The sequence below is a fragment of the Anas acuta genome, chromosome Z, assembly GCF_963932015.1.
Source record: "Anas acuta chromosome Z, bAnaAcu1.1, whole genome shotgun sequence".
Classification (NCBI taxonomy): domain Eukaryota; kingdom Metazoa; phylum Chordata; class Aves; order Anseriformes; family Anatidae; genus Anas; species Anas acuta.
In genome coordinates this window covers 77,407,045-77,418,864 of record NC_089017.1, presented here as the reverse complement: position 1 = coordinate 77,418,864, position 11,820 = coordinate 77,407,045, and the positions used below count along the sequence as shown (strand labels likewise).

The 11,820-nt window shown below is 48.5% G+C and overlaps 1 protein-coding gene across 1 annotated transcript; it reads left to right on the top strand.

The window, feature by feature from the left end:
• Window positions 1-2,145: 2,145 nt before the first annotated feature.
• Window positions 2,146-8,198, top strand: LOC137848402 (maternal embryonic leucine zipper kinase-like). Its single transcript, XM_068667500.1, has 9 exons — window positions 2,146-2,236; window positions 2,405-2,505; window positions 2,749-2,834; window positions 3,276-3,392; window positions 3,957-4,100; window positions 5,414-5,482; window positions 6,632-6,724; window positions 7,537-7,635; window positions 7,775-8,198. The coding sequence occupies exons 2-9, from the start codon at window positions 2,442-2,444 to the stop codon at window positions 8,024-8,026; spliced, it is 924 nt and encodes a 307-aa protein (XP_068523601.1). The 5' UTR covers window positions 2,146-2,236; window positions 2,405-2,441; the 3' UTR covers window positions 8,027-8,198.
• Window positions 8,199-11,820: the final 3,622 nt, after the last annotated feature.

The window sequence follows — 11,820 nt, the reverse complement described above, 5'->3', positions numbered from 1 at the left end:
CACCAAATGTCTGGCAAGTGCTTTCAGACACATGCTTTGGTTTTTGGGGGTCACCCAGAGCGCTGGGCTCTGAGGTCACCCAGCGGTGGGCTGTGAGGTCACCCAGCAATGGGCTGTGACCTCACAGCCCTCGCTGCTTATCTTGGGGTGCCGTCAGAGCCTGGCCCAGCCTGGCTCGTGCCTGGACTCCCGCTGAGCGTTTGTGCGAGGCTTGGAGTGCCGAGCAAGGATCTCTCGGGAGATTTGTTGGAGCTGTGCTGTGGGGCCGTTGGCAGCTGCTCTCGGTGCCCGTCCCCGCAGCCAGTGCCTGCGTTTCCCCGGCCCTGCCTGGCTCAGGCAGCCGGGGCTGTGGAAGGAGTGCTCGCAGCAGTGCAGGTGAGCTGTGAGGCGACACGTGCCCCGGGGCTGGGCTTGGGGTTTTGTCCTGCTGAGGGGCCGGGGCACTGCCGCTGCCTGCCCTGGCTCAGCCACTGACCCTGGCCTCTCTCCTTCTTGCAGCGCACAGCAGCTGTGGCAGCGGTGCCAGCCAGGGGAAGCAGCTCCCCATCTGCAGCTCTCCCCAGCCCGCTGCAGCGAGCCGACACCATGGGCGGTGAGGCCCAGGACATCACCTGCCCTGTGTGCCAGGGGGTGTGCAAGGAGCCCAGCTACATCCTCCCCTGCCTGCACCAGTTCTGCTTCGGGTGCGTCATGCGCTGGGTCCAGAGAAGCAGCACCTGCCCCCTCTGCAGGCAGCGCATCACCTCCATCCGCTACTCCATCTGGGCGGAAGACGACTTCCTGGAGGTGCAGGTGGCCCCCGATGCAGAGGCGCAAGACGACAGCCCCCAGGACGAGCAGGGGGCTGCAGAGCCCATGCCCCAGCCTGCCGTGAGAGGCCTCCCGCCCGAGGAATGGGCAGCCCTCTTCAGGGAACACCTCGAAGTCCTGGGTCCGCTGCGCTCCTGGGTGCGCCAGCAAGCCAGGGAGCTCTTCGATGCTGCCTGGTGGGACCAGGACATGCTGGAGGCCACCGTCGTCGCTTGGCTGTGCCGCTGTGGGCTGGATGAGCACGCCTTGGTGCGGGAGCTGCGGCCCTTGCTGCAGGGCCACACGGTGAGCATTGTGCAGCGGCTCATCTCCATCATGGGGGAGATATGCAGCGAGGAGTACCTCGAGGAGCTGGGCTTCCTGGAACCGCGTCCTGCCAGCCAGCTCTCCATGGACAACGGCCCTGAGGTGGACCTCGAGGGCTCCCAAGACACCTGGGAGCCAGAGCTCGAGGGCTCCCAAGACACCTGGGAGCCAGAGCTCGAGGGCTCCCAAGACACCTGGGAGCCAGAGCTCGAGGGCTCCCAAGACACCTGGGAGCCAGAGCTTGAGGGCTCCCAAGACACCTGGGAGCCAGAAGACAGCCTGGAGGCCACCCCCAGCCCTGCTGCCTCCCCCCGGGACACTCCTGTCACCAGCCTGCTCTCCTCCAGCAGCGCGGAGGATTCTGACATCGAGGAGCTGCCCAGTGCCTCCAGTGCCACCCTGCCTGCGGGTCCAGCACCCATCCCTGAGGAGCAGGAGGAGCTCTTCTCAGAGCCTGAAGAGGAGGAAGCAGAACACGCTGCAGTGCCGGGCTGCAGCCACGGGGCCTCTCCTCCTGGCCAGGGCAGGGACAGCTCACCGGGGGGGCCCCGGCGCCCCCCGAAGAGGAGGGCCGACAGCAACCCGGACTCTCCCCAGCCCTGCAAGAGGCCCCGGCGCCTTTAGCAGGGCACATCTGGTTGTCATCAAAATAAAGAGTTGTGACCCTGCCACAGACAGTGTCTTGGGCTTCTTCGTCGAATCCCAGAATCCTACAGTCATAGAAATGTCGAGTGGCTCAGGTTGGAAGGGGCCTTAAAGACCACCTAGTTCCACTCCCCCTGCCATGGCCAGGGATGCAACTCACTGGCCTCACCCAACCTGGTGATGGGCAATGTCTGCCCACTCGCTCAGGACCCGCAGATCCATCTCCTCAGGTCCCCTGGCCTTGCGCATCACCGTGTTCCTTCTTCCCCAGCCTCCCCCAGACCCTGCAGGGCGCGGAGCAGCAGCGCCGACCCTCCCAACATGGCCGCCCTGCCGCGCCTCCCTCCCTCCCTCCTTCCCTCCCTCCCTCCCGTTGGGCGCCGCGCGGCGGCCGCCATTGGCCCCGTGCTGCCGGCGGGCGGGCGGGGCGGGCGGTTCAAACGGCAACGGCCGCGCCGGGCGCTGTGGCGGAGCGGTGAGGCGGGGGCCGGGCCGGGCCTGGGGGGGGCCGGGCAGCAGCGCCCAGGCGCTGAGCAGGGGTCCCGGTGGGTCCCGGTGGGTCCCGGTGCTGCAAGCGGCCCCTCCGCGCCTCGGGCCGTGCTCTGAGGGCAGCGCAGCCACGGGTGGCGCTTTGTCGTTGCAGGTGCTGGGCAGAAGGGCAGGCGCCTGCTGGCCTCAGGATGTCTGTCAGCAGCGATGAGGAGATTCTGAAGTACTACGAGTTGCGCGAAACGATTGGGACGGGTAGGAGCGATCTCTGAACAAAGGCGCCTGCCTGCTGTCTGCCTGAGTACAGAGTGACTTCAAGCCCGTGAATTTTGGAGCACAATTCTGAAGCTAGTTGGCAGCCCGTAACTCAAATCGCCTCTTCCTCTGATGAAGGCATTGCACACAAGTCGTGCTGCGTACTCTGCTCTACAAGCGGGATTAAAAGGATGAACGCGTGTTATCATGCTGAGCGTTAAACGGCTGTGTTTTCACTTTTAGGTGGGTTTGCGAAGGTAAAGCTTGGACGACATCTTCTTACCGGTGAAAAAGTTGCAATAAAAATCATGGACAAGCTTGCTCTAGGGGTAAGTCAAAAACATGTAACATTTGATAGCATCGTCTGTTTCTTGTGCAGTTCTCAAGACCAAAGGGGTGCGGTACATAAAGATGCTGCCTACTAGCCCTGCTGCCTTTTAAAGGATGCTGTAGAGTTCAAGGAATGCTAACAAAGCACCGGAAACGTTGTGCCTTCTTGTGAAGTGGGCAGCATTCACTCGCTGTAAAATGGAGGAAGTTGAAAATTATTACAATAATTCAAACAAAATGCTGATGAAAACACTAGATATTTTATGTCTTCAGGTTTTGCTGATCAGAATTATATGGGGGGAATGGAAGAGCTGTAGATGAGTTGATGTTGAATCGTATGCTGTCAGAAACGTGCTGTGAAATTTTGACTTCTGCAACAGTTTGCAGTTTACTGTTGTAAGTAGTCACCAAATTCATACCTTATGTTCATGGTCTCTTAGGATGACTTGCCTCGTGTTAAAACAGAAATTGATGCCATGAAGAATTTAAGTCACCAACATATTTGCCGGTTGTATCACGTAATAGAGACATCCAAGAAAATATTCATGGTCCTAGAGGTAAGAAATGGTGTTTCTGCCACGCTTGAGGTTACAGTACACGATCTGTCCGCTTTAGCAGTATGCGATAATATAACAGTAAAGTTGAAATGATGCATTTCTTAAGAGGTTATCTAATTGATGAGTTTGTTCAAGATTCATTACTTTAAACATTAAGCTGAAAATACGTATTCTGTCTTCTCGTAAAAGCCACTCTTTGGTGTTCACAAAAAGTGAAATAAGTTTAATTCCTACCTTGCATTTCAATTATTTTAAAATCGCACCAGCAAGGTCTGTGAGACACCAGAACTCCCAAGTGATTGTCGTCTCCTGGGTGATTTGCACCAGCCATGACAAGAGTGTAATGTCTTGGATACAAAATTTGAGGCAAGGGTCAGACTTCTTGGCTTGTGTGGTTTGCTGCAGTGGTGACCCATGCCAAACTTTTGGGTACTGATAAAGCAAAGGGAATATGCAGAGAGTCCTATAGCTGCTGTCCAGTGCTTTCTGTGCTCTCGTTGGTACTTAGACTTCCTGGTTATGCTCTAAACATATTCTCTTTTGTGCTTTACCTTCTTATTGCAGTATTGTCCTGGAGGAGAGCTGTTTGATTACATTATTTCCAAGGACCGTCTTTCAGAAGAAGAAGCTCGTGTATTTTTTCGGCAGATTGTTTCAGCAATTGCTTATGTTCACAGTGAGGGATATGCCCACAGGGACCTCAAACCAGTAAGCCTGAATAGTAGTCACATTTCTGTAAATAACAAATGATCTGATGCCTTCTGGAAATGTATTGTTTCTGCTTGCTACTGTGTGCCTCAGCTGAGCTGGATGTGGCTGACCCTGAGAAGGGATTTTCCTCTGAAATAGAACATAGTACTGAGAGTACTGCATTCAGCTCTGAGGCCTCCAGCACAAGGACATGGAAGTATTAGAACAAGTCCAGAGGAGGCCACAGAGATGATGAAGGGCTGGAGCACCTCTCCTATGAAGTCAGGCTGAGGGAGTTGGGGTTGTTCAGCCTGGCGAAGAGAAGGCTCCAGGGAGACCTTATAACAACTTTCCAATACCTAAAGGGGGCCAAAGGAAGTCTGGGGAGGGACTCTTTGTTGCGGATGTAGGGATAGGACAAGGAGTAGTGGTTTTAAACTGAGAGTGTACATTTAGATTAGCTATAAGGAAGAAATTCTTTACTCTGAGGAGTGTGACACACTGGAAGAGGTTGCCAAGAGAAGCTGTGGATTAAGACCAGGCTGGAGGGGGCTTTGGGCAGCCTGGTCTAGCAGGAGGTGTCCCTGCCTGTGGCAGGGGGAGTGGAATAAGAGGATCTTTAAGGTCCTTTCCAATGCAAACCGTTCTGTGATTCTCTGCTCATGCTCTAAGTGGGAGCAGAGCAGAGACATGGAACTAATTTGGATTTTGGTTAGGCATTTCTGTTACACTCTTTGTTCCAGTATGCACCTGGAGAGAGCCTTGATGGTGTCAATCTGTTGTGCACACTTATGGTTTTGTGCCTCAAGAAACAGAGTCAGATAGCTTAAATGAAGGATACGTATAGAGAGGGTGCAGAATAAGATGCACGCTACTGGCCCCATCCTATAGCTTCTCTGTCTTTGCAGATTAAGCATTGTTTTAGTGGTTGGAAGATGTGAGTGTTTCTCCACAAATTGGTTAGAACTTTACATTTTTTAGAGATGCTGATATCTCTGAGAAAAGCAAACCCTTGGAGCTCAGGCAATTTCCCAGACAGCTGATGAGATCTTTGTCTCCAAAGAGCTTTTCTCCAAAAAAAAGAAAGCTCTGTTTGTGCCTTTTGCAAGGAATTGGCTTCTAGACAATGAGCTGGTGAATCCGGAGGAGGATACGGTAACTTGGCTTGGAAGCAACTGCAGCAGTTTCTGCTAGAACCTGCTGCTCAAAGCAGAGTCAGACGCAGTGTCTGAAGGCTTTATCCTGTGCCATCTCCAAGCCCTAGTACAAGAAAAGGTGGTTCCTCGGATGCTCAGCTGAAAAGCATTACTTGCTGCTTTCTCTTTCACCAGGAAAATCTGCTGATTGACGAGGAACATAATCTGAAGCTGATAGACTTTGGGCTCTGTGCAAAACCAAAGGTAAGAGTATCTGCTCGATCCAATACTATGTGCACCCAAGAAATGCATGTTTGACCACAGAATGCAATGCAGTGACTTGCCCAAACACCCTAAAGTAAAGCCATTGATGTGGTTGGGATGCAATTACTGCTTCCTTGGAAGGGACTGAACTGCGCAAGAGAACAGTTAACAGCTGTGGCTCTGAGCAGCCTGTTAAATCGTTTTCTCCATGTAGACTTGATATTTTTGTAATCTAAGGCAGAGATCATCTGGTATGTACAGCACCTTCTGTCTCATGCAAGGGCCCGTAATATCAGGTTGGCATGCACTTTTCCTTCATGCGTTTTTCACCTGTGTATGTCTTTCTTCAAAAGATTTTTGTGGAGATGGATATTGTGGATAGAACCAACAAGTTTATACAGGTGACAGATGCAGATCCTCTGTTTCTGTGTGTTTGTCCTGAATTGTTTCTTGATCCTAGAAACAGTTTTGGGGAGCCTTTTCTGTTTGCCTTTTTAACATGCAAGGTGGGTGCTGGTGAGGATCAATGTAACAAGGAGACAGTTTTAGGGATTCCAAGGGAGTTATTCACCCTCAGATTGTTTTGTTTGACTCAATAGAGCAAGTTAGAGCATCATGCTGGTAATCAGGACCAACAGAGCATCAGTTCAGTGGAATAACATCATCTTATTGTGATCTGTGTAGAAGACAGTGCATGTGAAATAATAACACGGTTTTGATAAGGAAGTGTTTTATCAGTGGGTCTTTGAAAAGTTATTGCATTAAATATTGTCATAAATAACCATCTAGCCTCATGCTCAGTAGCTCTTAGATCACTTCGTCACAGGTTTGTATCTCTTATCTGCATGTTTGCACAAGGAATTCATCTTAATAGATGAGGAGCTAAGGAAAAGAATGCATCTTGCCAAGGAACATAGATAAAGGAGCAGTTTGGGATCAGAACGTATTTGTGGTTTTAGATGTTTATGGTCTTAGACTATTTGCTTAGTAAATTCATAAGTTACAACAAAGCAAAATAAAAGGTGAACATAGATGCATTGCAGAAAAAGAGGGAGCCTCTGAGGCTTCTACTATGTCATTACTAGATGACATAAAGCGTGTTAGAGCCAAGGCTTCAGTGTGATTATTCCGATTTCTGTGTTATTCTAGGGAGGCCTTGATTACCATCTGAACACCTGCTGTGGAAGCCCAGCGTATGCAGCGCCGGAGCTGATTCAGGGCAAAGCATATATTGGATCAGAGGTATGTAGCAGAGTTGTAGTGTGTGATTTTTTTTTAATTTTTTTTTCTCCTCTGGTGCCCTGTTTGTAAAGGCAGTGAAGTTGGGGTATGCTCACTTGGTTTCCCTCCTGAATGCCCCTGGACAGCATTACTTTGGTACTTCCCACAGCTGCCTCAACTAGCCTTAGCAGTCGCAGACTCAAACAGTACTGTTGGCCACAGGTCAGGTAGCTGGCTGGTTTATCTCTGGCTAATCCTTACCTACCTCCACCAGTTGCTCCATCTTTTAGTGCCCTACAAAACAGTGACGTTCTTCTACTACAAAATCTTTGAAAGAGCAATGTCCTCTGTCAATTACTCCTCACTTGTCACAAATTTTTGTGCAATCTCAAAGTTTTAATGATTCGTCAGGCTTTTCTTTAGCTTGCAAGTTGTGCATGAAGACTTGGTCCCTTTTTGTTGCACAATGTTATAAAAAACAGAGCGCAGAAAATGTGAAGAGGTTTCTCAGCTTTGATTTCATACCTGAAACTCTGGGCCTACTTGCAATTTGCATTTGTTAATCTATCCAAAATGCTGTAATGGGAATCCCTTCAAGCTTCTTAAGTTGCTTTGCTATTAGGATGGAGTCAGTCTTTTGTTTGCTCTCACAGCTTTGCACTGCTGTTGTTGGCCTCTGATTCTTGCTGCTTTTTTTTTTTTTTTTTTAAACAAGATGAGCCTACTCTTCATGAAGTGTGTGGGGACTTTGCCAAGGGCGGACAATATGGTCTGTCATGAAGCCCTTTTGGATACATCTGCTTTGTGAACATCTATGCACTTTTATTTTTTAGGCAGATCTTTGGAGCATGGGTGTACTGCTGTATGCTCTGCTGTGTGGCTTTCTCCCTTTTGATGATGACAACGTCATGGCAGTCTACAGGAGGATAATGGTAGGTACTGGTTGTGCTAGGAGGGACATGGCTGAGTGTTGCAAGAGGTTTGCTTTTCTGGTGACAGAACCTGCTAGGCTTTGCCTAAGGCAAAAAGGACTTTGTGTTGAATTTTGTCCCTTTCTGCTGCTCTTCCTAGCATTTTGTGCATTTCTTCCATTGGCCTTCCCGGTACACTAGCCTGGTGCAACTGGTGGATGATAGCAAGTGGAGTTTCAGAAGAAGAATTTTCTTGTCAATGGGCTGGATTTTTGGGGGGGATCCTTCATCTGCCTTCTCCATATGCTGTGACAGAACCGTACATCTGCCATTGGATTTTCCAAGACTGACTGTTCTTGAATACCAGCTATTCTCCTCTCTGGGAAAGGCAGGATTCTGCCACCGCTATTGAGATTTTCTCCTCCAGAATGAGCATGCAAAGAGCTTTCTTCCATTCGATGCTTTTCCTGAAGGGGGCTGAAACCTAGGTGCAGCATTGTAGATGTCATCCAACAAGAGCTGAGCAGAGGGCTCAGCCCCCTGGTGTGTTGGTGCTGCTTCCTAATTCAGCCCACGGTAGTGTTGGGCATCTTTTCTGCCAGAAGACACCCCTGGCTTACGTTCAGTGTGCTGTCTGTCAGCACTTCTCTGTCCAGAATGAGGAGGAAATGCAAGACCCCATAAGTTGCCTCCAACAGAAAAGGCTGAATAGGTAGTAAGTAACAGCATTGAGTCGTTGGTTCTGTTTCCCTGTAAATTCCTCCCAGTACAGCTGAACAGCTGCTGTTTGGCATTCTGTAGACACCTCCACAAACCACTTTCAGGCTGCCAGCAAATTTCTGTTCACAAAGCCTCCAGTAAGCCAGCGGAGTGTGGAACAGCTGTGTTGGCTGAGGTCTTTGGCTTCCTCTACCTGCTTCTCCTTCCCTGACCAAGAGATTGGTATGACTGGAAAGTAGAGCATCCTGAAGAGGATTCAGAGACTGTGGTGGTAGGAGGGGACAGGAGATCTTTTGGAGTCTTCAAGGATGGTTTCTGCAGAGTTGAGGCCTCACTTCACGAGAAGCAGGAGCTGCATTCTTTGGAGAGGTGAAACATTGGCCAGTGGAACTTGTTGAGGTGAACAGAGATGAGCAAGTTTTAAAACTCAGTCTGAGTGCAGTGGAAGAGTGAAGTCTCACAGGTGTTAAGATGCAGGCTTGCTATTTCTGCTCTGAATTTGTTTTAATTCTGTGTGTCTGCGAGATGAAAATTGCTTGAAATGGAGACACTTAGATATGCTTGTGGAATTGAATTTCACAGGTTACAGATGCTGAAATGTACTGTAATCTCAGCTCAAGGCTGTTGGAAGGCTGCTGCTTGAATCTAAGCTCTACAACTACCTTAAAGGAGGCTCTAGCGAGATGGGGACGGGTGTCCCCAAGCACTGAGTGATAAGACAAGAGGAAATGGCCTCAAGTTGCTCTGGAGGAGGTTTGGCTTGGCTGTTAGGAAAAATTTCCTTATTGAAAGAGTTGAGAGGTATTGGAACAGGCAGCCCAGGGAAGTGGTTGAGTCACCACTCAGGAGGCATTCAAAAACCATGTAGACGAGGTGCTTGGTGACATGGTTTAATGGTGGGCTTGGCAGTGTGAGGTTAAAGGATGGACCAGCTGATCTTAGAGGTCTTTCCCAACCCACATGGTCCTGTGGTTGGAAGTAGGATCACAGTGCTTGCACGCATTGTTTCTTTCCCTGGAATGTTCCACATCTCTTCATTTGGGAATACTTAAGTCAACCAAGTATGTGCTATAGGTCCTGCAAGAAGAAAATACTTCTGGAGTGATCTTATGCTTCTGGTAGCTCTTGCGAGGTCTTTGCCTTCCAGCCCTGTCCTCAGTCAAGGAGATGCTACTTGTTTTACCTTGTCTCCTGATCTGTAGTGATACATTAAAAGCAAAATGGGTAATGGGGCTCCTTGGATCCAATGCAGATCATGTGGATTTGATGCCTTACTTTCCCAGTAAAGCTGCACTGTGAAATCATTAGAAACAGATGGGGGCAGATTTCAGATATCACTAACCATGTTTGTGAGGATGGAACAGGAGGTCTGGTGAGAGCATCTGCAGGAGTAGCGTGCTCCCGATGGATGGACCGCATGGTGCAGACCCATATTGGAGCAGTTCCTGAAGAGCTGCTGCCTGTGGGCAGCCCCCGCAGGCTCAGTTTGGGAAGTACGGCATCCCCTGCAAGGGACCCCATGGGGAGCAGGGACAGAGAGGGAGGTGTAGGGAGCAGCAGGGACAAAGCATTATGGACTGCCCTGTTCCCTTGCATTGCTCAGAGGGAGGAGGTTTTTAGTTCTCACTGCTCTAGTTTATTACCATTTGTCAATACATTACATTGATCTTCATTACGCCGAGTCTGTTTTCCTTATAACGGTATGTGGTGAGTGATCTCCCTGTCCTTATCTCAACTCTCAAACATTTTTTGCATGTGGCTGTTCTTCCTTTTTGGCTGAAGAGAGATGTCACTATCACCTAAGTAATTTAATAATCCTGTTTGACCTAACTATTCAAGGTTCATTCTACACCCTCTTTGTTTTTTTTTTTTTTTCCACAGAGAGGAAAATAGACTATTCCAAAGTGGCTCTCTCCTAGCAGTACGCTGCTGCTTAGCCAAATGCTACAGGTAAAGGTGCTGCTTCTACTCAGATAGGTCCACAAAATGCTATTTCATTAGGTCGGAATACTACATCTATGAAGTACTTAGAAAATATTTGGTGTTTGAAGATTAACTCTTATATGTCTGAATCCTTGAAGGAAAGGTTAGCCTTGTCTTCTGCAGAAAATTCTCATGCAAGAATGTAATAATAGTTCATGGATATAGAAATTAAAATGTAAATAATTAAATGAAGTCTTGAAGCACCTTGCATTTGGGTGTTCTATTGATCCAGCACAATTAAGAAGTGTTTATAAATGAGATGTTTTATTAATGAAGCTGAGCATATGAAATATGCCTTCGGGCTACATCTAGGCAGTCTAGTCACTGCAGAATGTTACTGGAACATGTACTGTAACCATCGGTGCTGTAACTGTTATTCACAGCTCAGACATTTAACCTTCCTTTTGGTGGGGTTCTGAAACATTGTTGTTGGTTTCTATTTTATCCGTTCTAAGCACCCAGAAGGTCTGAATAAAAGATAAGTTTTTTCTTCTATTCTCACAGATTTGTGGAACAACTTGATTCTTCCTGCCCACTAGGTGGACCCAAAGAAGCAGATTACAGTTAAGCATCTGTTAAGTCACCCGTGGCTCATGGAAGGTTATTCAGATGCTGTCCACTGGCAAAGTAAATATCCAGTAAGTACACTTGCCAAGAAGGTTCCTTGGCATTTCATGTAATCTTATTTGCTGTCACAACGGTACTGTTTCTTTGCCATTTCTTTTGAGGAAGCATTTCAAGGTACGTTGTCATTGTATTCTGTCGTTGATGCTTAATTAGCAAAACAGCTAGCTTCTCATCAAAATGTGCAGAACTTCTATATATGAGCAACGACTTGATTCTCCAGGCTCCTTGGTCAATACTTTTGTTTAGGGGGTAAAAAACAGTTATTATTATTTTTCATGGAAATGCTTATGGTTTATCTTAATTCTAGTTCTCACTGAGAATTGCTCGTTTGGCCAACAAGCTGACCTCTTTGAAAGCATGTTTGTCCTCTCTGTACTTCAACTCTTTTGATGTGTGTGAGTTGAGGATAGTGTGGGGGCTTGGGGGAAATTCCAGCTGTCACCAAGTGCTGATGAGCAGCTGATGCTCATTTGCAGCCAATGCCTCCTGCTGGCCACTGGGTGCTGCTGTTTGTCTAGGTAAAGAACAGCTTGTTGCACGTGCGCTGTCAGTTTTAAGCAGCTCTGGCAAAGACGTGCATGCCTGATACAGCTTTGCATATTTAAGAAGAGATAAAAGTGTAGCTTCCACTCAAGTGAAAAATCTTATCTGCAGACAGCCTTTCCTACGTGAGTTCAGATCCTCTCACCAGGGAGGGCCGAGATGCTGAAGTTGCTGAAGTTGTGTGACTTTCTCCGTTTACTCACGGCAACATCTAGCCATGATGCTAACTAAAATACAAAATCTGAAATGTTGCATAATGAGGGACTCCGCCTGCTGCATATCACAGCAGTGTCATGGTCAGATGTGTCTCGAGGAGACAACCTGAAAGCTTCG